The sequence below is a fragment of the Nannospalax galili genome, unplaced genomic scaffold, assembly GCF_000622305.1.
Source record: "Nannospalax galili isolate Female #2095 unplaced genomic scaffold, S.galili_v1.0 scaffold1436, whole genome shotgun sequence".
NCBI lineage: Eukaryota > Metazoa > Chordata > Mammalia > Rodentia > Spalacidae > Nannospalax > Nannospalax galili.
The window spans coordinates 675,858-698,892 of NW_008338997.1; the positions used below are offsets into that span (position 1 = coordinate 675,858).

The 23,035-nt window shown below is 46.6% G+C and overlaps 2 protein-coding genes and 1 long non-coding RNA gene across 6 annotated transcripts in view; 2 read left to right on the plus strand and 1 right to left on the minus strand.

Annotated features, from left to right (window-relative positions):
* The window catches only part of Acp5 (acid phosphatase 5, tartrate resistant), a 6,821-nt gene extending 5,988 nt beyond the window's left edge, over positions 1-833 (minus strand). The window contains exons 1-2 of the mRNA XM_008833613.3: positions 507-833; positions 269-412 (exon numbers count right to left, since the gene is read on the minus strand). The gene's annotated coding sequence lies outside the window, so the exon portion shown is untranslated. The remainder of the gene's footprint in view (positions 1-268; positions 413-506) is intronic.
* A 1,833-nt stretch (positions 834-2,666) lies between these two features.
* Positions 2,667-3,599, plus strand: LOC115070466. The gene is made up of 3 exons (XR_003849623.1): positions 2,667-2,786; positions 3,046-3,187; positions 3,454-3,599. It is a non-coding gene; the product is annotated as an uncharacterized LOC115070466 (long non-coding RNA).
* Positions 3,600-13,725: 10,126 nt separating this feature from the next.
* LOC103734588 (phosphatidylinositol N-acetylglucosaminyltransferase subunit Y) overlaps positions 13,726-23,035 on the plus strand; it is a 31,346-nt gene continuing 22,036 nt past the window's right edge. The window contains exons 1-2 of one of the 4 annotated variants that reach the window (XM_029563792.1): positions 13,726-13,859; positions 18,672-19,440. In XM_029563792.1, coding sequence (XP_029419652.1) covers positions 19,009-19,224 — 216 coding nt within the window. In that variant the 5' untranslated portion in view covers positions 13,726-13,859; positions 18,672-19,008 and the 3' untranslated portion in view covers positions 19,225-19,440. Of the gene's footprint in view, positions 13,860-16,795; positions 16,858-18,671; positions 19,441-23,035 lie in introns of those variants that run through there. The other 3 variants (XM_029563791.1, XR_607285.3, XR_607286.3) reach the window with 3 other exon arrangements.

Consider the following 23,035-nt stretch of genomic DNA (forward strand, 5'->3'; position numbering starts at 1 on the left):
GGGACTGAGTGTCTCAGGTTCCCCCCACCCCTCCCTACAATAGAAGTCATCTCTGCCTTTTCCAGGAAGCTCTGTCTGAACCCTTCCCTGGCCTCCCAACCCCCCTTCCTCCTTAGAGGAACTTTGAAAGAGGCTCCTTGGAACACACCACGTGAGCCTTTTGACCCTTGCACCCTCAGCAGCTGTTGGGAAGGACAGCTAAGCCCAGCACCTCCCCACCTCCTTCCTCTGTCCCGGTGCAGTCCAGACTTGTTCTCTGGGTACTCACCACCAATGCCCCGGCTCCCTGCTGGGGTGGGGTGGAGTGGTGGAGAAACCCCTCATTCAATGTTTTGGAGAAAGGTTCAGAGAGGGCCAGAAATGGGCCACCCAGCGCAGGGTTGGCTGTGGGTTCTCCACTTCGACCTCTCGGCTGGGGCAAACAGGAAGGAAGTGGGTGACAAGAACAGACAGAGACCCCTCCCACCCTGGGAGGCAGAGCTAAGGGCCTACTCTGCGGGTCTCACCTTGGGCCAGGGGGTCCAGGGTCTCCGGCCAAAGCAGAACCGCAGAGCAGCAGGAAGTACGCTCTCACCCTGCGCCAGTTTAAGGAGGCAGTAGCTGTCTCTACTGGCCTGCTGCCCCGGGACAGCCCAGGTGAGCCCAAGGTTGCCAAGGGCGGGTGCCTCGGTTTCCCCGCCCCAACCCTGTTGCAGTCCCAACCCTGCTGCAGCCACCACTCGCCGCCTAGCCTTCTGGATGCAGGATCTGCGTTGCAAAATGAACTGAAGGCGTCCAGGAGGTGGAGACCTACACTTGCGGTGGGAAGGGGCTCCGGGACCTGATTTCATCCCCCGACAACGTCAACTGGTAGTCTTGGGGCGCCCTCAGCCCCTGGTGGCCTCGCAGAGGGAGACTAGCCCTGGGCTGTGTCAGGTTCTAGTGACATCTGACACCTTTAACCTGCCTTCAGTCTTTAAAACGGGTATGGGGAGTTGGCAGGATGGCTCAGTGATTCAGAGCACTGGATGCTCTTGCAGAGGACCTCGGTTTGGTTCCCAGCTCCCATAAGGCCGCTAACAACGGTCTCTAACTCTAGATCCAGGGGTTCTGACGTCCTCTTCTGGCCTCCGCGGGCATTGCATGCATGTGGTGCAATTACATACATGCAGACAAAACACTCATGCACATAAAAAAATTATTAAAATGAGTATGAAGAGGATGAGGCTGCCCCAGCGGGGGATGGGGAGTGGATTTTATTCTTACAGGTGCAGCCAGGTAACAGCCACCTGTAATTAAACCTGTAAGTCTGGACGGAGACTTAACCGCTCAGGTGAGAGGGAGAAAGAGGGGTGGGGCAAGACCAACCTTTTCCCATACACTGCACATCTTTCTTAGGTATTTGGGGGGAGAAGGGTTGTGGCTTGATTGGTAGCGCTCTAGCCTAGCATGCACAGAGCCCTGGGTCCATCCTCAGCACTGTATAAACCAGGTGTGGTGGTACACACCTGTAATCCCAGCAGCACTTAGGAGGTAGAGGTAGGAGGACCAGAGGTTCGAGGCCATTCTTGGTTACATAACAAGTTCAAGGCTAGCCTGGGCTGCACAAGACTCTGTCTCATTCATGAATAAGTAAGTAAGTAAGTAAATAAACAGGCCAGGCATGGTGGCACTTGAGAGACAGGCAGGCAGATCTCTGTGAGATGCAGTGAGACCCTGTCTCAAAAAGTCCAATAAACAAATAATTAAACAAGTAAACAATGGAATTCTAGGGGAGAAGAGTCAAATTGTCCCTAGAACTCAAAGAATAAAGTCTGGTATCGAGTCTGACAGATGGCTGCCAACCTGCCAACCTGAGTTACATCCCAAAGATCCACATGGTAGGAGAGAACCAACTCCTGAAGGCTGTCCTCTCTGACCTCCAATAAGGGATATGTGGGATAAAAAACAAAAAAACAACCTGGGGGTGGGGGAGGGGCACTGGGGCATACCTTTAATCCTAGCACTTCAGCACTTGGGAGGAAGAGGCAGGCAAATTTCTGTGAGTTCAAGACCAGCCTGCTCTACATAGTGAGTTCCAGTCCAGCTGGGGCTACAGGGAGACCCTGTCTTAAAGTCTTGTTCCAATCTAATTTGGTTCCATCTATTGCATTTCTTATCTTTTTCATTCTTCTAAACTTGCTTAAGTCTTGTGGGGTTAACAGTGCACACAGGAGAGAATGATTCTTCCTTAGTTATTCTGAGCACAGGCAGAGAATTAAGATATGAAGGGTAAATTATTTTAATTAAAAAAGAGAGAGAAAGGGGTTGGGGATTTAGCTCAGTGGTAGAGCGCTTGCCTAGCAAGCGCAAGGCCCTGGGTTCGGTCAACAGCTCCGGAAAAAAAAGAGAGAGAAAAACAAAAAAACAAAAACCAGTGTTCAGAGCTTAGGGAGACCAAAGAGACACGGGCACACTTTTGGTAAACTGGTGAAGTCTACAGGCATCCTGAGGTTTTATGAATAAGTAACATAAAGAAGCAACACACTATTTTTTATTTTATTTTATTTTTTTAAGACAGGGTCTCCCTATAGCCTCAGCTGGCCTGGCACTTTCTATGTAGACTAGACTGGCTTTGATCTCACAGAGATCTGCCTGCTTCTGCCACTTGAGTGCTGGGATTAAAAGTGTGGGCCACTATGCTTGACTGATGTAATTTTTTTTCAACACAGGGTCTCAAGTAACTCACACTGGCCTCAAACTTGCTCTGTTACTGAAGATAATGTGAAGCTGCTGGTCTTTCTACCTCCTGAGCACTGGGATTATAGGTATGTGGTACCATACCTGTTTTATTTTATTTATTATTATTATTAGATGAGAATTGGTTAGGTTGCTTGCCCAGGCTTCCCTGGAATGCCTGGCTCACACAGTCCTCCTGCCTCAGTCTCCCAAGTAGCTGGAACAACAGGTATGCACCACCATGCCTGGCTCAATGTCTATTATTTTTCAATGCTTTAATTTGCCTTCAGAGAAAAATGAGATTCTCTCCTTCCCCCTTCCTCCCTCCCTCCCTCCCTCCTTCCTCAGGCTGGTCTCAAACTAGCATGGAGCTAAGAATAACCTTCAGCTCCTGATTGTCCTACCTCCACCTCCTGAGTGCTGGGATCACAGGCTTGTGAAACCTTACTGGTTCCGTCTCATTTTCCCAGGAGCAACCTTAACCCCAGAGGTCAGTCCCATGTCCAAGTTCCTGCTTGGCTGTGTTCCCCTGGTCTTGGCTCTGCTCCCACTTCCCCTGCCCTCTCCTTTCTCACAGTCCTTCTCCCTTCCATGTCCTGCCTTCTGAGTCTTCAGCCTTCCTAGACACCCTCTGACCTCAGGGCCTTGACCCTTGCTCTTCTACCTGCTCCGAAGCCTCTTCATCCTCCCTCAGATACCAAGTGGCTCCTAGACTGTTGTATTCACACACCCTTAACTTTTTCTCTTTCTTTGCAGTGCTATTGTGGCCATGGTCTCATGCATGCTAGACAAGTGATCTACCACGGAGCCACACCCAAGTCCTCAGACTTACCATATACCTGTAGTTTTTTAAAATTTTTACATATTTTTATTTTATGTGTATGAGTATTTTGTATGTCATTGAAGATCCAAACCTGAGCACATGCAATTTCAGCCATCTTATTTGACAAAGGTGCCAAGAACACACAATGGAGGAAAGGCAGCATCTTCAATAAATGGTGCTGGCAAAACTGGATCTCCACCTGTAGAAGAATGAAACTAGATCCTTATCTTTCACCTTGCACAAAAGTCAACACTAATTAGTCAAAGACCTCAATGTGATACAAGAAACCCTGAAACTATTAGAAGAAAATGTTGGCAGTAACCTATGAGATATAGATGTAGGAAAGGATTTTCTAAATCAGACAAAAGTTGCTCAGGATTTAAGGTCAACAATCAACAAGTGGGACCTCATTAAACCAAAAAGCTTCTGTCCAGCAAAAGAAACATCAAAAAAAGTTGAAGAGAAAACCCACAGGGTGGGAAAAAATCTTCACCAGTGCAACATCTGACAGAGGTTTAACATCCAGAATATATAAAGAACTCAAGAAAGAAAGAAACAAGAAAGCAAATGACTCAATTAAAAGACAGGCTATAGATCTAAACAGAGAGTTCTCTAAAGAAGAAATAAGTGTGGCTAAGAAACATCTTAAAAAGTGTCCAACATCATTAGTAATTAAGGAAATGCAAATTAAAACCACTTTAAAGTTTCACTGTACCCCAGTCAGACTGGCTAGGATCAAGAGAACAAATGATACCAAATGCTGGCGAGGATGTGGAGAAAGGGGAATGCTCATAATTACTGTTGGGATTGCAAACTTGTGCAACCCCTATGGAAAACAGTGTGGAGAACTCTTTAAAAACTAAAAATGAACCTACCACAGTTATACCACTACTTGGCATATACCCAAAGAATTCATCCTATTGCAGAGACACTTGTACAACTATGTTTGTTGCTTCTCTTTTCACAATAGCTAGGAGATGGAAGCAACTAACTGACAGGTGGTTAATGAAAATGTGAATTAGACTTGCCATCTACCTGTTGTTTTTAAAACTACAAAAGACCCTGCAATTGTTTTGTTAGATGGATGTGATGCACCTGCTAAAGTAATATCCAAGCGTTTGTGTTTACACCCATAGGTTATTAGAGCAGCTGCTGTTTAGATGTTCTTGCTTCTTGTTTGTGTTTTTATAGTAGATGGAATCCCACTGAAATGGGCCAACAGCCCATGGAGAACTGATGATGCAGAGACCTGAAAGTTCAGCGCCTTGCCACAATAGGAGGAAGATCATCCCACACCTACCAACCCCTTCAAGGCTCAGGGAATTTTTGCAGAAGTTGACAGAAAGAATGTAAGAGCCAGGTGAAGGGGTGGAGTGTTACCTGGAAGTGTCCTCTGACCACTATGCCAGCAAGCTACAGTCACATGTCTTTCCCACACTCATGAAGGAGTGACGGGGGAGCAGATACCCCTCCCACCCCATCAGTTGCCCTTAGCTGTATGTGGGGAGGGGCTGAGGATGTATAAGCTGAGAACACCAGGAGGCCCCTCTCTCACCACTTTCTGAGGCTTTCAGGAAGCCACAGGATCTATATTTGAGTTTATAGATACGGTTTCCCATGCAACCAGAAATGGGGGAGCCCAGTCCTCTGTGAATAAACCCCCCACCCTACACTGTGTTAAAAAATAAGAAAGAGGGGCGGGCATGGTGATGCACGTCTCTAATCCCAGCACTCGGGAGGCAGAGGCCTGAGGAGCTCTGTGAGTTCGAGGCCAGCCTGGTCTACATAGTGAGTTCCAGGCCAGCTGGGGCTATTGGGAGACCCTGTTTCAAAAAAGTCCAAAATAAAATAAAAAATAAAAATAGAGCCAGGCATGGTGGTGCATGCCTTTAATCCCAGCACTCGGGAGGCAGAGGCAGGCGGATCTCTGTGAGTTCAAGGCCGAGTTCGAGGGGTCTACATAGTGAGTTCCAGGACAGCTGGGGCTACAGGGAGATGCTGTCTCAACAAGACAAAAATAAATAAATAAATAAATAAATAAGAAAGAAAATGATAGGTGTTTGGATAGAGAGATGAGACAGATCTGACTAAACCACAAGTGGATGGGCTGCACTGGAGAACATCCAGGGACACTGACGACACAGTGGCCTTAACACCCAGGACAGAGACTATAGGTTCCAGTGGGGGAGGAGCCTATGGGAGGGGTCTGGAGGGGATGGGGCTACAAAAATGATTCAGATTGTTTGAGATATTCTGTATGAAATACAACAAAATTTAATAAAAACAAATTTTTTTAATTTGCATATTTTTATTTTATGTGTTTGAGTGTTTTATATGTATGTAAATGCACCATGTGTATATGCAATGCCCATGGAGGCCAGAAGAAGGTGTCAGATTCTCTGGAACTAGAGTTACCGAAGGCTGTTAGTGGCTATGTGGCTGCTGGGAACCAAACCTGGGTCCTTTACAAGAGTAACCAGTGCTCTTAAGCACTGAGCCAGCTCTCCAGCCCATGCTGCAGTTTTCTCGGCAGCACTTTACCACAGCCTGGCCAGTGCCACATGCATTTACCTTGTTCTCTTCTGTCTCCCTGCCCATGTGAGCTCTTGTGGCCCAGGCTGGCCTGGAACTCATTATGGAACTGAGGGTGACCTTGATCTCCTGATCCTCCTGCCTCCACCTCCCAAGTGCTGAGATGACAGGCGTGTACCACAGAACCCCACACTTTGTCTTGTGTTCTGTTGTGTCTTAGCATCTAGGATCAGGAGCCCACACAGGCAGTCGCTCACCCTCTTTGGGACGTGACACGATGAATGGAGGCCTTTGGGACCCTCCATTCTCTCTGTCCTCCATCCGGCCTGACTGCATCCTCCCTGACTCCCCTTACTTCATCTCTGTTCCTCTAGAGAGGCACAGAACCAAAGAATATATATATATATTATAAAAAGAGATGTCACTAGATTGGCTTACATGATAGCAGCTGGGTATTTCAACAATGGCCATCTGCATACTGGAGAAACTGAGAACCCATCTCTGCTCAGTCCACAAGGCTACATGCCTCAGTAGTCCCAATCTGTTTTGTTTTATTTTGTTTTTTTGAGACAGGGTCTCCCTGTAGCCCCAGCTGGTCTGGAACTCACTATGTAGACCATGCTGGCCTAGAACTCACAGAGATCCACCTGCCTCTGCCTCCCAAGTGCTGGGACTAAAGGTGTCTGCCAGCATGTCTGGAAGTAGTCCCAATCTGGCTCTGTAGACCTGGAGGATTCCTGGAGAGCCCACAGCCTTTAATCCACATTGGAAGGCTGAAGAGGCTGGGTTCCAATGTTGGTGAAGGACAGCAGGGCCAGCATCTACAGACCCACTCACCAGCAAGAAGAGAAGAAAGGGCTGGAGAGCTGGCTCAGTGGTTAAAAGTGTTGGCTGTTCTTGCAGAGGACCGGGGTTCAGTTCCCAGCACCCACATGACAGCTAACAATTGTCTGTAACTCCAGTTCTAGAAGGATCTGATGCCCCCTTCTGACCTCCAGGGGCATTGCTCACATGGGTGCACTTCTGTACACGCAGGCAAAACACTCATACACATAAAAAATACAAATAAATAAGATTGAAAAAAAAAGGGAAGGCAGGCAGGCCTCTTTACACCTAGGCACCCGGGAGAAGGCACCACCCAGAGAAGGGAGGGAAGGACTTCTCCCTTCAGCTCATCTACCCCCGGAAACCCTCTGACACACCTGCCTAGAGGCATCCCTCAGTGAATTCCCATCATTCAAGGGTAACCATCACTTTGACTGGGGTCTGTCTACCAGCTCTGCATAGCTTGATCCTGCTCTAAGTGGTATTTCCTTCCTTCCCTTCTCTGTGTTTGTAAAAACTGATTTGTGTTGTATGTGTACAGGTGTTCTTCCTGCCTGCATTAAGTGTACTGCATGTGTGTAAGACCCATGGAGCCCAGAAGAGGGCGTTAGATCCCCTGGAACTGGAGTCACAGACAGTTGTTAGCTGCCATGTTTGTGCTTGGAACTGAACCTGGGTCCTCTACAAGGACAGCCGGTGCTCTTAACCACTAATCTATCTTTTCAGCCCCACAATGGCCTTTTGGAAAGCAAGAACCTGCATAGCTAAGCATATAAGTAACAGGGTAGTTGTAATTGTTCCTAAAGGCTTAAAGAAATCTGTGTGTCCAAAGGTGCAACTTATTTATTTATTTAATTTATGTTATGGAGACAAGGCCTTGCTCATATGTTAGGCTGGTTTGGAAATCAGGATCCTCCTGCCTCAGCCTCCTGAATACTGGGTTTACAAAGCTCTGTCTCAATGCTGGGCTGTGCTTATAGTTCTTGTTTGTTTTGTTTTTGTACTGAGGCCCTGCACATGCTGAACCACCACTCTATCACTGAGCTAACCTTTTCTCCCTCCCTTTTCCCTCTTTTTCTTTCTTTTTTTTTAATTCATTTATTATTTTTATTTTATGTGTACACATGTATTGCTTGCGGGCATATAAGTGCATACTGTGTCATGCAGCACCTATGGAGGACAGAAGAGGGCTTTAGACACGCTGGAACTGGAGTTACTGACAATTGTTAGCTGTCATGTGGGGGCTGGGACTCCAAATCAGGTCTTCTGCAAGAACAGCCAGTGTTCTTAACTTTTGAGCCATCTCTGGACCTCTTCCTTAAGATTCTCTTCGAGACAAACTGGAGATGCTCTGAGGGCCCCAGAAACCTGAGCCCCTATTAACAGATGCTTTGTCAGGTCCACTGCCTCCCCCACGTGGCCAAAGCCTGAACTTCATTCGCATTGGATAATCCCCTTTAATTTGTTCTGTTGAACAGCTGGAGACAACTGCCCTGTTTGAACTCTGCAGAAAGCATGCTTGACTACATGGTGCAAATCACCAGTAGCCAAGATTGTCTATGATGCCAGAGCCAGATAGGCATGTATGCAGACCCAGGTTCTGAAGTGCAGTGTCCCTTACATTTATGTTTAGATTAGATTGAAAAAAAAAACTATGCATTATTTACATTGTTGTGTGAACATTTGCTTTGTACCTTGCAAGCAGGCCACACTTAGTTGATAATTTTTTCGTGAACTCCTGCAGAGAAATGTCCTTTGATCTGCCTACCATTTGTTCCTGAATGCCTGCTTAGAGCACCCCAGCCCCAGGAATCAAACCTTGAGTGTGGGAGACTCAATGCTCTTTGTTCTATGCATACCCTAACTTTCTTAAATATGAAATTGTTCGTTGGTGATATTTTATTATTAGATACCTTTCCATCTCTCTGTGTCCACCACTACCCAGCCACACAGAATGTAGCATTGAAAAAATAAACTGTGTTCTACAAGCTGGGTGTGGTGGCACAACACCTTTAATCCCAGCACTGGGGAGCAGAGGCAGGTGGATCTTAGTGAGATCAAGGCCAGCCTGATCTACATAGTGAGTTCTAGGTCAGCTGTGGCTAAAGGGAGACCCGTCTCAAGAGGACCAATAAATAAATAAATAAATAAATAAATAAATAAATAAATACCCTAGGCCTGGGCAGGGTGGGGAACATTCTACAACAAATCCAGTCAAGCCTGGCATGGCAGTGTACATATGCCATCCTAGCACTTGGCAGGTAGAGGGCAAGAGGGTTCAGAAGATCAAGGTCATCTTCAGTTACTCAGTGAGTTCAAGGCAACCCGGGCTACAAGATACCCTGTTGCAAAGAAAAGAAAAGAAAAGAAAAAAGAAAAGAATGGGCTGGAGAGCTGGCTCAGTAGTTAAGAGCACTGGCTACTCTTACACAGGACATGGATTTGGTTCCCAGCACCCACATGGCGACTAACAACTGTAACTCCAGTTCCAGGGGATCCTACACCCTCTTCTGACCTCCACAGACATGGTGCACTTATATATATGCAGATCAAACACTCATACATATAAAATAAAAACCAACTAACAAAGCAAAACCCCTATGATAAAAAGAAGGAAGCTGGAAACCTATGAAAAGTTAAATCCTGTATGGGAAACTTCCACTTTGAATGGTGTCACCTTTACTTCTAGCTACTGTTATTTTTTATAGTAAAATGTCAGGGGCTGGAGAGATGGCTCCACGGTTAAGAACACTGGCTGCTCTTGCGGAGGACCCAGGTTTGGTTCCTAGCACCTACATGGCAGCTAACAACTGTCCATAACTCCAGTTCCAGGGAATCAGATGCCATCTTCTGGACTCCATGAGCATTGTACAATATGGGGCACTTACATACATGTAGGGAAAACACTCATACACATAAAAAAAAAAAAAAGGTAGCACATGCCTTTAATTCCAGCACTCAGCAGGCAGAGGCAGACTGATCTCTGTGAGATCATGGCCAGCCTGGTCTACACAGTGAGTTCCAGATCAGCTGGGGCTACAGGGAGACCCTGTCTCAAAAGCAGAAACAAAAGCAAAACCAAACTCAACCAAACCATAGTCTTCCAGAAGACTGCTTTGAGCCATTTTCCAGAAAGAGACAGGAAGCTACTGTGCCCTCTAGTAGTGAAAATTGCATGGACACCTGTACGTCTGCAGTGCTGATTTCTGAGTTGGGCAGAGATGCCCAGTATTTATGTCAGACATTGGTCACAGTAGAATTTCTGTGTGGAGCCTCAACTGCTGTGACATGTTGAAGAAAGAAGCAACATGGATGTGGCTCTGCCTAAGATATCACAGTCCCTCTGGAAGGTCATTTCAAGTCAACAGTTTAGTTACTTGGGAGTGGAGAACTGGAGAGAGAGCCCAGTGGTTAAGAATGTAATTCCAAGCCTGAGACGCAGAAGAATGCTACTCAGTGATGGTCAAATTAGGAGTCCTTTTTTTTTTTTTTTTTTTTTTTTCGGTCTTTTTGAAGCAGGGTCTCCCTGTAGCCCCAACTGTCCTGGAACTCACTATGTAGACCAGGCTGGCCTTGAACTCACAGAGATCCGCCTGCCTCTGCCTCCCAAGTGCTGGGAATACAGGCATGCGCCACCAAGCCTGGCTAATTAGGAGTCTTTTTAATAGCTGGTGATTGACAGGGGGCTAATGGTAGAAAGAACTCTTGACCTGGGAAGAGGTAGAATAAGATTTATAAAACTTAAAACCACAATTGCATTATGCCAGAGGCAAAACCAATAACCATAGTTTTATCAGATTCACCACAGTTACTCCAGACAAGGGCAGGCAAACTCGATAAAGAAGTTTTCAGTTAATAATGGGCTTCCTGGAGATGTAGGTATAACTGGATGAGAGGACTTCTGCCTGGCTTGTTGTAAATTTCCCAGTACTGTAGAAACATTGTACTCCCTGAAATGCCTCAGTGCAGGCTGTTCTTGCTGGCTGACTGCAGTTAGCATGAGTGGGAGGAGAAAGGCAGCTGGGCAGAAACCAGGGTAAAGCAAAAGGCAGCTGGAACAGAATGGAGTCAGTTTGTCCATTTCATGAGCACTTGCTGTTCTAGCACTGGACCTGGGTTCAGTTCCCATCACCCACTTCAGGTGGATCACAACTGTCTGTAACTCCATAGAATCTGACCCCCTCTTCTGACCTCTGAGGGCTTCTGCATACATGTGGTGCATTTATAATACACATAAAACAAAGAAACAAATGAATAAATATTTTATATATATTTTTATGTGTGTGCGTGTATTGCCTGCGTGTATGTACGTGCACCCGTATAGTGCAACGCCCGCAGAGGACAGAAGAGGCCACTGGATCCCCTGGAACTGGAGTTACAGACAGTTGTTAGCTGCCATGTGGGTGCTGGGATTTGAACCTGAGTCTTCTGTAGGAACAGTCAGTGTTCTTAACTGCTGAGCCATCTCTCCAGACCCCAAATAAATAAATCTTTAAAAAATGTTTAAAATTTTTTTCTTGGCCGGGCGTGGTGGTGCACGCCTCTGCACTCAGGATGCAGAGGCAGGCGGATCTCTGTGAGTTCAAGGCCGGCCTGGTCTACATAGTGAGTTCTAGGCCAGCTGGGGCTACTGAGAGACCCTGTCTCAAAAAGAACAAAAAAAATTTTTTTTTCTTGCATGGGGTGTAATGGCAGCACATGCTGCTGAACCTGCACAACTACTTGATTCAAAAACTTTAAGGGAGCCAGGTGTGGTGGCTCACACCTTTAATCTTAGCTCTTGGGAGGCAGAGGCAGGTGATCTCTGTGAGATGGAGGCCAGACTGCTCTATATGGTGAGTTCCAGGCCAGCTGGGGCTACAGGGAGACACAAAAAAGTTAAAACATCTTTTTTTGTTGTTTTAATTTTTAAATTTTCTCCAATCCTTGGGAGCAAGATTTTTCTTTCTTCTGCCTTCCCTTATGCTCGGTGGTCCTGTTTTTGAGGTTTCAGTTTTTAAAATTATTTAGTTAATGAATTAATTTACTTATTCATTTGTGTGTGTGTTCATTCATGCACAGAAGTCAGAGGACAGCTCACAGGAGCTGGGCTTTTGTGATAAGCACATTTGCCTGATGAGCCATCTTGCCAGCCTCTGATTTCTTGGTTGTTTTGTTTTTTAAAAACTTTAATTTGAGGGACTGTAGGGATGGCTCAGCTTAAGAGCACTGGTTGTTTTTGCAGAAGACCCAGGTTTGAATCCCAGCACCCACATGGCAGCTAACAATTGTCCATAACTCCAGTCCCAGGGGATCTGACAGCCTCTTCTGACCTCTGCGGGCATTGCATGACACGGGTGCACTTACCTACATGCAGGCAATACACGCGTACACATAAAATAAAAATAATAAATAAAAAATTAAAAAAACCTTAATTTGAAATCTTTTATTAATTTGGGGTGTGTGTGTTTATGGCTACAGCACACACGTCATGATCAGAAGACAATGTGGAAGAATAGGTTTTCCACCATGTGGTCTCTGGGATGGAGCTCAGGCTTGACTGTTCAAAATGGGTCTAGTGGTGGGTGGGGGTGTCAGTGGTTAAGAGCACTGGCTGCGCTTGGAGGACCTGGGTTCGGTTCTCAGCACCCATATGGTGGCTAGCAACTGACCATAACCCCAGTTCTAGTAGATCTGATGCCCTCCTCTGGCCTCTGCAGGTGTTGCAGACGTGTGTGCACTTACATGCAGGTAAAACACATACATAAAATAAAAATAAATTAATTAAAAAATGGGTCTGTGGTTCCAAGAAAATGATCCCATAACCCAAAACAGTTCAGTAACGCAAGAAGTTTTACTTCTGCAAAATGTTTTACTTATATCAAGCTGCTCTGAACCCAGCAAGCACACTTTGTAAAGATGGACTCTCCCTTTCATACCATACACAACAGAGAGCTTGGATGCCCCTCCTTAGTGGAGGTTCAACCACACAATCTAAACTTGATTGGCCAAGTTAAAACGGAAGGAAGCACTTTAGTAAGAATTTTTTAAAATTTAGGAGCATGGGGTTTTTCCATGGAGCCAGAGTCATAAAAGTAGTACCGAGTAAGTTTTGGCTGAGGAAACATATTACAATGATACAAGTTATAATTGATACGTTAAGAAACAAGCGTAAAGGTAGGTAGGAGCTTTATAACAAGGGTACTGAATAGAAAGATAAGCACATAATTTAAAATGTTTTTGTTAGAAAGGATTTCATTTCTTTTTTGTCTTTTTGAGACAGGGTCTCCCTGTAGCCCCAGCTGGACTGAAACTTGCTATGTAGACCAGGCAGCCTTGAACTCACAGAGATGTGCTTGCCTCTGCCTCCCAAATGGTGGGACTAAAGGCGTGCGCCACCACGCCCAGCAATATTTTTTTTTAAGACTTTATGTGTATGAGTGTTTTGACTGCATGTATGTAAGTGCACACAGGAACTACAGGAACTAGAGTTTCCAGCGGTTGTCACCTTGTGGGTGCTGGGAACGGAACACAGGTCCTCTGCAAGAGTAGCTCTTAGTCGCTGAACTCTCTCTCTAGCCCCGACATCAACAAAAATTCTTGTATGAAAACAGCAGGTCAGATGTGAACTCTGTCAGGCGCTCTGAGTTGATAGTTGCCACCAAGAACGTGAGAAAAACCAAGCCTGTTTAGTACATAAAGACGCCAATACGTGCTCTGGAAAGCCGGGAGTAAGTTCTCTTGCGAATTTGCCCCTACCCTGCCTCCAGCTTGAGAGTCTGTGTCCCAGGACCTCCAAGCCTGTTCTGCCCTCACCCGCCATCCAAGACTTGGACGCAGTGAGGATGCGCACTGTCGAGTGCGGCGGCCGTTCTGCGCTATCGCGGGATCTCCGCTTCTCGCCCCTCCCGGGCCGTGCGACCTACGGGCGCGCCTCGGGGGAGCGGTTCCTGGTACGGCCCTGGAACCGCCAGGGATCAGGACGCTCGGAAGAAGGGGAACGGTGAGTTCAGGGCCCGACACCCGAGGGAGGGTAGAGAGGCTCTAGGAAGTGCCTGGACCGGGAGGACCCGGATTCGGCCTCCCGGCGTCATGGGATCCCGATGGCTCGGCTGGGCGGGATTCGATTTGGTTCGTCTGGGCTGGACTCCAGCTGGGCGGAGCTGGGCTCGCCTGGATTCAGTTTAGCTCGGCTGGGCCTGGCTCGCCTCGGTTATGCTCGGTTTGGCTCGGTTCGGCTCTGCTCGGCTCAGCTAACTCGGCCCGATGCGGCATCGCTCGACTCAGCTGGGTTGGCCTCCTCGGCTTGGCTCAATCCGGCTCGGCGGGGCTGGGCTCGAACGGATTCGCCTTGGCTCGGCTCGGCTCGGCTCATCTTTGATCCGGCTCGGTTCTCTTCTCTTCGGCCTGCGGGGTCCTGTCTTGTTCCTTCGCCGCGACTCGGGCCAGGCTCGAGTAGACTCGGAGCTGGCGCTGCAACGCTGTCGGCGGGAGGGTAGTGGCGAGACTCCCGGCTCGGGTACGGGATCTGTGAGCGCGTGGAGCTGCGGCCTGAGGAGCCTCCGTCGGCCTACGTTCCCCAGTAACCCCTTTTCCCTTGAGCTCTGCTACATTGGAAAGCCTCCTCTCGGATCCCCAGTGCCTAGGTCTTCCTCAGTAGTAAATCCTTAGATTTGTGGAAAGCACTTACCCGTGCCAGCACCCCTTCTTCAATTCTACATTTCAAACTGCTTATTTCCGCACAAAGTAGTGAATAACGCATTTGGATTTTTTTTTTTTTTTTTTGGTCTTTTTGAGACAGGATCTCCCTGTAGCCCCAGCTTCCTGGAACTCACTATGTAGACCAGGCTGGCCTTGAACTCACAGAGATCCGCCTGCCTCTGCCTCCCGACTGCTGGGACTGAAGGCGTGCGCCACCACGCCCGGACGCATTTGGATTCTTAAAAATATTTTAAAATTTTATATGTGTTGCCCGCACCTGTGTCGTGCAATGCTCGAGAAGCTTACAAGAGGGCGTCGGATCCCCTGGAAGTGGAGTTACAGGTGGTTGTTAGCCACTATGTGGATGCTGGGAACTGAACTCGGGTCCTGTGCAAGAGCATTCAGTGCTCTTAATTAGTCATCTGTCCAGCTCCCGCATTTGGAGTTTTGAAAACAGGGTCTTGCTTCCATCCCAGAGTGTCAATCCTTGCCAGTGCTGGTATTACAGGTGTGAGCCATCACAAGTGGGCTTTTGTTGTTTATTTTTTTGTTTTCGTCTTTGTTGGGACAGGGTCACACTTTGTAGCCCTGGCTGAACTCAGTACATACACCAGGATGGCCTCTTTCTGACTGCCTCTGCTTCCTGAGAACCGAGATTAAAGCACATCACCAAGGCCTGCCTCTCTCATCTCTAGGCAGTCTCTATTAACATGTCCGGGTAGAGGGTGCTCTTTGAACACTCCACTTAAATCCACTCACTCTTTTTGCCTTTTTCAGAGCCATCTGAGGCTGGCCCAGGATATCTACCTCTACCAAGTCTCATGTGTAATGAATAAGACCTTAGGTTAGTTCCCAGGGGACAGCTTGAGCTAGGAGTGGCTACCCCGGGCTTGGGGAGCAAGTGTCCGCTGTATGGGCTAGGAGGAGTCATCTGGTAACCATCATCTAAATAGCGCAGTCTTTGGGACACTAAGACTTTCCTCCTCCTGGGGGCTTGAGAGGTGATTCTGCAGTTAAGAGCACTGGCTGCTCTTTCAGAGGACCTGGATTCCAGTCCTAGCATCCACATGACAACACACATTCTGAGGAAGAAAAAAGTAAATAGGGGCTGGTGAGATGGCTTAGCAGATAAAAGCTTATTTGGTTTGTTTTTTTCAGGCAGAGTCTCTGTAGCCCAGACTGACCTCCAACTCCCCTTGTAGCCATGGATGGCCTTGAAATCCTGATTCTCCTGCCTTCACTTTCCAAGGACTAGGATTATAGGTTTGTGTCACTGCCTTAGGCTTCAACTGGGTGAGGGTTTTTTTGCCTTCTGGGGTAATTTTTTTCTCCTTTTACAAGTCAGTGGATCCAGGGGATAGCCATCACTCCTGTCCAATCCCCTCAATGCCAGCATCTAATTAGAACACAAATTGTCTGCAAAGAATGGAAATTGTGGGTTGGGGGAAGAAAAAGAAATTAAGATTTTATTTTATGTGTATGAATGCTTTGCCTGCATGTATGAAAGTACACTTATGTGGTGCAATGCCTCTGGAGTGCAGAAGAGCTCAAGGATATCCAATTTTCTGGAACTGGAGTTACTGACAGTTGTTAGCCACCATATAGGTGCTAGAAACTGAACCCATGTCCTCTGCAAGAGCAGCCAGTGCTCTTAATGGCTGAACCATCTTACCAGCATCCCTGATACGATTTTAATACATCCCCATGTGTCCCCACAGTTTTAGATATCCTCCAGTAAACTGATAAGGTAGCTCTCTTTCTACTCCCAGGAATAGTCCTTATCAGTCTGTGCTGGATGGGGTACCTGACAGATGGTGCACTTTCATCCTCCCTCAAAAAGAAGCTGCTTGTGGCCAGGTGTGGTGGCACATGCCTTTAATCCCAACACTCAGGAGGCAGAGGCAGGTGGATCTCAGAGATCTAGGCCAGCGTGGTCTACAATAGTGAGTTCCAGGACAGCTGTGGTTCAGGAAGACCCAATCTCAAAAAGACAAACAAAACAAAACAAAACAAAAAACAAACCCCACAAAAAACTAGAGTCTAGAGGTCTAGCGTCTACTAGGGCAAGCTACAGCCTGAAAAATCAATGTTTATATATTTAGATCAGGGCACAGTCTGATCTCAACAGTCTGATGTAGCCCAGGCTGGCCACAAACTTTCTTTTTCAAAATCTTTTATTTTATTTTTGAGACAGGATCTCCCTGTGGCCCCAGCAAGCCTGGAATTGGTGATGTAGTCCAGGCTGGCCTTGATCTCACAGAGGTATGCCTTCCTCTGCTCCAGGAGTGCTGGGGCTAAAGGTATGTGCCAGCATGCCTGACTTTTTAAATTTTTCTTAATTTTATGTGTATTTGTGTATTGCCTGCATGTAGGTAAGTGCACCCGTGTCGTTCAATGCCCAAGGAGGACAGAAGAGACTCGGATCCCCCAGAACTGGAGTTTCGGACAGTTGTTAGCTGCCATTTGGGTGCTGGGATTTGAACCTGGGTCTTCTGCAAGAGCAGCCAGTGTTCTTAACCGCTGTGCTCTCTCTCCAGCCCTCTTTATTTTGTTTTTAAACACGGGTTCTCAAGTGCCCAGGTGGACCTCACAGTTTTTATGTAAGGGTGACCTCGAACACCTCCTTGGTCTTCCTGTGTCTGCCTCTCACATTCCTGGGATTCCAGGTGTTCTGTCCTGTGCCTGTTTTGTTTTTATGCAGTATTGGGGAATCAAACCCAGGGCCTACTGTGTGCTGGTGAAGCACTCTTAACTGAACTACATTTCCAGCCCCTAATAACTTTTAGAGATTTCTTTATATAGCCACCCAGACTAGCCTCAAAGTTGAGATCCTTTATTGTCCCAGACAGAAACAAGGATGGCATTCTGGGGTTATAACTCATCTGAAGTGGGAGCAGTGTGATGGTACTGAGACTTTAACCGTACTGACCATGTGTCTGCTATCTGTGTATGGGGTCAGAATTGAATTTTGGATGTGTGATTGGTGTTGGAGAGTTGGTTGATGTTCAGCTTAACTGTTCAATTTGCCATTTTTTGCTTTTTTAAAAAAATTTATTATTTTTATTTTATGTGTATGTGTGCATTGCCTGCATGTATGTGTGTGCACCCATGTCATACAATGCCCGAGGAGGACAGAAGAGGCTGTCGGATCCCCTGGGACTGGAGTTATGGACAGTTGTTAGCTGCCATGTGGGTGCTGGGAATCGAACCCGGTTCCTCTGCAAGAACAACCAGCGTTCTTAACCACTCTCCAGCCCCCCCTTTTTGCTTTCTTTGAAAAGAAATTAATGTGTGTGTGGGTATGTGCATGTGTGGAATACATGCATGTATTATGGCACCAATGTGGAGTAGAGGAAAACTTGTGGGAATCAATTCTCTTTCCATCACGTAAGTTCCAGGATTGAAGGACATCCAGCTTTGTGGCAAGCACCTTTAGCTGCTGAGCTGTCTTGCTGGCCCCTTTTTAGTTTTCTGAGACGGTTTAAATTCATGATTGTACTGCTTAAGTCCTGGAGCCCCAGCGGGCATAATGGCACATTTTTCTAAATTAGCATTCAGCAAATACCAGACATTTGATGTCCAAAATAATAATAGTAATAGTAATAGTAATGATAATAATAAGCTGGGCATGGTGGTACACATCTTTAATTGGGAGGTAGAGGCAGGCAGATCCCTGAGATTGAGGCCAGCCTGGTCTACATAATGAGTACCAGGCCAGCTAAAGCCACAGGGAGACGATGTCTGAAAGAAAACTAAATAAGTAAAAAAATAAATAAAATAATACCAATAAAAATGTATGACAAGTTGGAATCTGGCTTTAACGGACTCTAGGTGTTCTTGGTGAGAATTGAGACCATGTGGGTGGGGGCTTTTTCGCAGTGGGGTGTATGGAGGGGGGTCCCAGAAGTACATTTCTTGGCTGCTTAGCCTTCCCTCACACTCTGCCTGGGAGTGAGTCCACCTGGTCTCCTTCTGCACAGCGGCCCCTAGCTTAGAAGTGGCTTTGACTTTGTTAGCCTGGGTGCTATGAACTAAGGGTGAAGTAGGCAGCTTCCTCTCCCCCTTCCTATTTCCTTTGTCTTGTCACTGAATCACTCCTTTTCATATATTATAGAAGCTGGGATGCTCTGCCATCTGCAGTTGCTGGTAGTTGCTGCATGTGACCAGGTCAAAGCCCTCAATGGTTTGCACTGGATCTGATCTGGAGGGCTGAGAAGCCGCCTGTACCTCTCACTTGGTTCTCCTGAGTGCCTGTTTTATGTGGACACATGAATTGATGGCCTTTGTGCTCACGGATGGGTTCCTGACAGGATACCACAGGCAGCCAAGGCAGTGCATCGGAATAAGCCAGACACAGAGCAGCACTAGATCATCATTGTAAAAACAACCGAATTTTCTTAGTAATACATACATTCTTTTAAAGCAGGGTGGCAGGTCCTGGGCGGAGAGGCATGTTCCTGTCGCTGCCCACCTTGACAGTCCTTATCCCGCTGGTGTCTCTGGCTGGCCTGTTCTACTCTGCGTCTGTGGAAGAGAGCTTCCCTCAGGGCTGCACCAGTGCCAGCAGCCTCTGCTTCTACAGCCTGCTTCTGCCAGTCACCATTCCAGTCTATGTGTTCTTCCACCTCTGGACCTGGATGGGCCTGAAGCTCTTCAGACATAACTAGTGCAACCACACACAGTCAAGTGTGCTCAGAATGGGTCTTGGCCATCCCGCTGGGAAAGCTCAGGTCCATGAAAACACCCTGGCTGGCAGACGCACTGTGCTGCCGTGTTTCTCAGGCTCAGTGAGATGCTGAAGCTGAGAGCTTCTTTGTGTTTTGTTTCCACCCTCATGGATGTATATGGATAAACATGCCAATAAAACATCTTGATGGAGATGAGCACCTCCAGTCAGTCAGAGTACTCCCTCCCTTTCTTCTTTAGTTCCTTCCCTTTTCTTTTTTCTTTTTCTTCTTTCTTTTTTGGTCATTTTGAGACAGGGTCTCCCTGTAGCCCCAGCTGTCCTGGAACTCACTATGTAGACCAGGCTGGCCTTGAGCTCACAGAGATCCACCTGCCTCTGCCTCCTAAGTGCTGGGACTAAAGGCGTGCGCCACCACGCCCAGCCCTTTTCTTTCTTTTCCTTTTTTCTCTTACTCTCCTCTCCTTCTCTTTGTCCCTCCCTGCCTCTCTTCCATCCTTCCCTCCCCTACTTCCATCCCTTCTTCCCTCCTGCCTTTCCTCAGTCCTTCCTTCTGCCTCCCCCCCCCTCCCTCCCTCCGTTCCTCTCTTGTATCCCAGGCTGCCTTCAAATTCACTGGGTTATAAGGTGCTGGGGGTGAAATCAGTGCTTCATGCACTGCAGGCGTGCACTCTACCAACTCAGTCTGGCCCCTGAGGACTGTGTCTTACTCATTTCAAGTTAGTAATTTGGAATTTTATTTGTTTAGCTCTAAGATCAATGGTAAAACCACGTTAGGGATGACTTAATCCTGGGGAAGCTGGGTTGGAGTAATTGTAGGGAAGTTCGTTACAACTAGTGCAATAGTTAAAACAGTGGAAATTAGAAACCGAAAATGTCAAGTACTTAGAAAAATTCATTACCTTAATTTCTACACTGTAACCACAGCTGGCTTAAAACTTGCTATGTAGGCAGGTGTGGTGGTGCATGCTTTTAATCCCAGCACTTGGGAGGCAGAGGCAGGTGGATCTCTGTAATTTCAAGGCCAGCCTGGTCTATATCATAGTGAGTTCCAGGTCAGCTGGGGCTATAGGGAGACCCTGTCTCAAAAAGACCAAAAAAAAAAAAAAAACTTGCTATGTAGACCAGGCTGGTCTAGATCTCACAGAGATAAAGCTGCCTATGTCTTCCAATTCTGGAATTAAAGACGTGAACAACCATACCACACTGCCTGTGTATTTGATTTTAATCGTATACATGCCCAGTTATGCATAGGCATAAGATGGTAAGTATAGGAGTCTCCTTAAAAGTTCACTTGAAGACATAATTTTGCCTTACACTACATGCATTCCAAACCAGTTCAGTCTGGATTAGCTCTCCTGCCCTTCATCCAGGAGTACCTGGATATATCGGGAATACATTGGGATAGAAGCTACAAATTTGATGGTCATTAGGGAATAAATCTATTTTTCAGATGCAGGTGGGGGTGGGAGGTTGCTCTACGCATTGTTTAGAGAGGGGTATGTGTAAATAGTACCTAGGCCTAGGCTGCATTATTAGAAGAAGTGGAGTATTATAATTCAAGTAGAGTCCCATGTTACTCAGCTGTTCCTGTTCTTGCCTGCCTGCTTGCTCTTGAAGAGCAGAGGACCTCCATTTGGTTCCCAGCACCCATGTGGCAGCTAACAACCATCTGTAACTCCAGTTCTAGAGGATCCAACGCCCTCTTCAGGCCTTTGAGGGGCATTGCATGTATATGGTCCACTTACATGCAGGCAAACATATACATAAAACTTTAAACACATAAATAAAACTTTAAAAAAAATCTAGGGGGAGCATAGAGGATTCTTAGACTAAATTATTTAATGTAAGTTTATATGATTAAGATGTAAGGGACTTAAATGGCTGCTCTTGCAGAGGGTCAGTTTTGGTTCCCAGAACCCACGTGGTAGCTAACAACCATCTGTAACTTCAGCTCCAGGGTCAGACACCCTCTTCTGACCACTGTGGGCAATGTGCGCGCACAGACACACACCTAAAAAGAATTTAAAATAAAAGCATGTATATTATTTTTTCATTGCTGTGATAAAATGCCTGCTAAAGCAACTTCAGGAAGGAAGGGTTCATTTTGGGTCACAGTTTGAGAGCACAGTCTGTAGAGGTGAGGAAGGCATGGAAGCAGGAGCCAGAAGCTGCTGGTCACATTGCATCTGGTCTCTCACTGAACCTGGAATTCTCTGTTTGGCCTAGACAGGCTCCTCTGGCCTGTACTCAGCCTGCTTTATTATACAACCCAGGACCACCTACCCAGGGGTGACACCACCCACAGTGGGCTGAGCACTCCCAGGTCATTCAACAATCAAAAAAATTCCTCACAGACATGCCCATAGACCATCCAATAGAGGAAATTCTTCAACTGAGGTTCCTTCTCCCAGGCAGGTTAAATTGACACCCAGAGCGCTCTAGCACATATTTGTCATGGCCCTTACTCATACAAACTCTTCTAATGTGGTGGGTGAGAGGCCCTGTGAAGTGATTGACCTGGAAACAAAACTGAAATTGATGAAAGCTTATGAAGGAGGAGAACCAGGGAGGCAGGCATGTTTCATTCCACCATAGCTACCATCCTGAAGAACAGCAGAGCGAAGAAGCAAGCTCTCAAAGGGTCTGCCCCCCTGTGGCCGTGAGACTAATGGAGATCTAGAAGGGAGAAACTGCTGCTGACATGGGTAGAGGACCAGATGACTCAACATCATAATGAGCACAGCCAAGGTGAAAAGTTTGTTTGCAATGTTGAAAGAAAAGGCTGGAAGTGGCTGATGTGGCATTCACTGCCAGCCCAGGCTGGTTTAAGCACTTTGAGACTCACCATTCCGATTGCCTGGTGTGGTGGTGTAAACCTTCAATCCCAGTGATGGGGAGGCAAAGGTTGGCGGATCTTTGCGAGTTTGAGGCCAGCCTGGTCTACATATCAAGTTCCAGGCCAACCTGGGCTATACAGTAACACCCAGTTTAAAGAAATAAAAAAGGCCAGGTGCAGTGGTGTACGCTTTTAGTCCCAGCACTAGGGAGGCAGAGGCAGGCGGATCTCTGTGAGTTCAAGGCCAGCCTGGTCTACATAGTGAGTTCCAGGACAGCTGGGACTACAGGGAGACCCTGTCTCAAAAAGACCAAAAAAAAAAAAAAAAAAAAAGAAATTATATTTCCCAGGGTGGATTGACCAGCAGTTAACACTGGCAGCTCTTGCAGAGGACCCAGGTTCAGGTTTCAGCTCTCATGGCAGCTAACAACCATCTGATGCCCTCTTCTGGCCTGGCTGGAAATTGCATGCACTGGTGTACATACAGGCCAAACTCATGCATATAAAAACAAAGATTTTTTAAAAATTATGAAATATTTTAAATATATAATAACTGGAAAGAGACTTTATTTTATTTTGTTATTATTAATGTGTGTAGGATGTGGGGGGCACACATGCCAAAGGACACATGTGGAAGTTGGAGCACAACTCTGACTTTCAGGAGTTGGTTCTCTCCACTTTAAAAAAAAAATAATTTATTGAAAATTTCATACATGCATATAAGGTGTTTTGATCAAATCCATGCCCTCACCCTCCCAACTCCTCCCATATCGCCCCATCACTTTTTTTCTGATAACTTCATGTATTTATGTATGTGTGTATTTATTTATTTATTTATTTATTTATTTATTTTTATGGGGCTTTTGGCTACTCCTACATTCCTCCCTCTGAAGAGGTAACCCTAAAATCTTTAAAGGATTAGATACAAGCTCCCAAATACTTTAGACATTTTTGG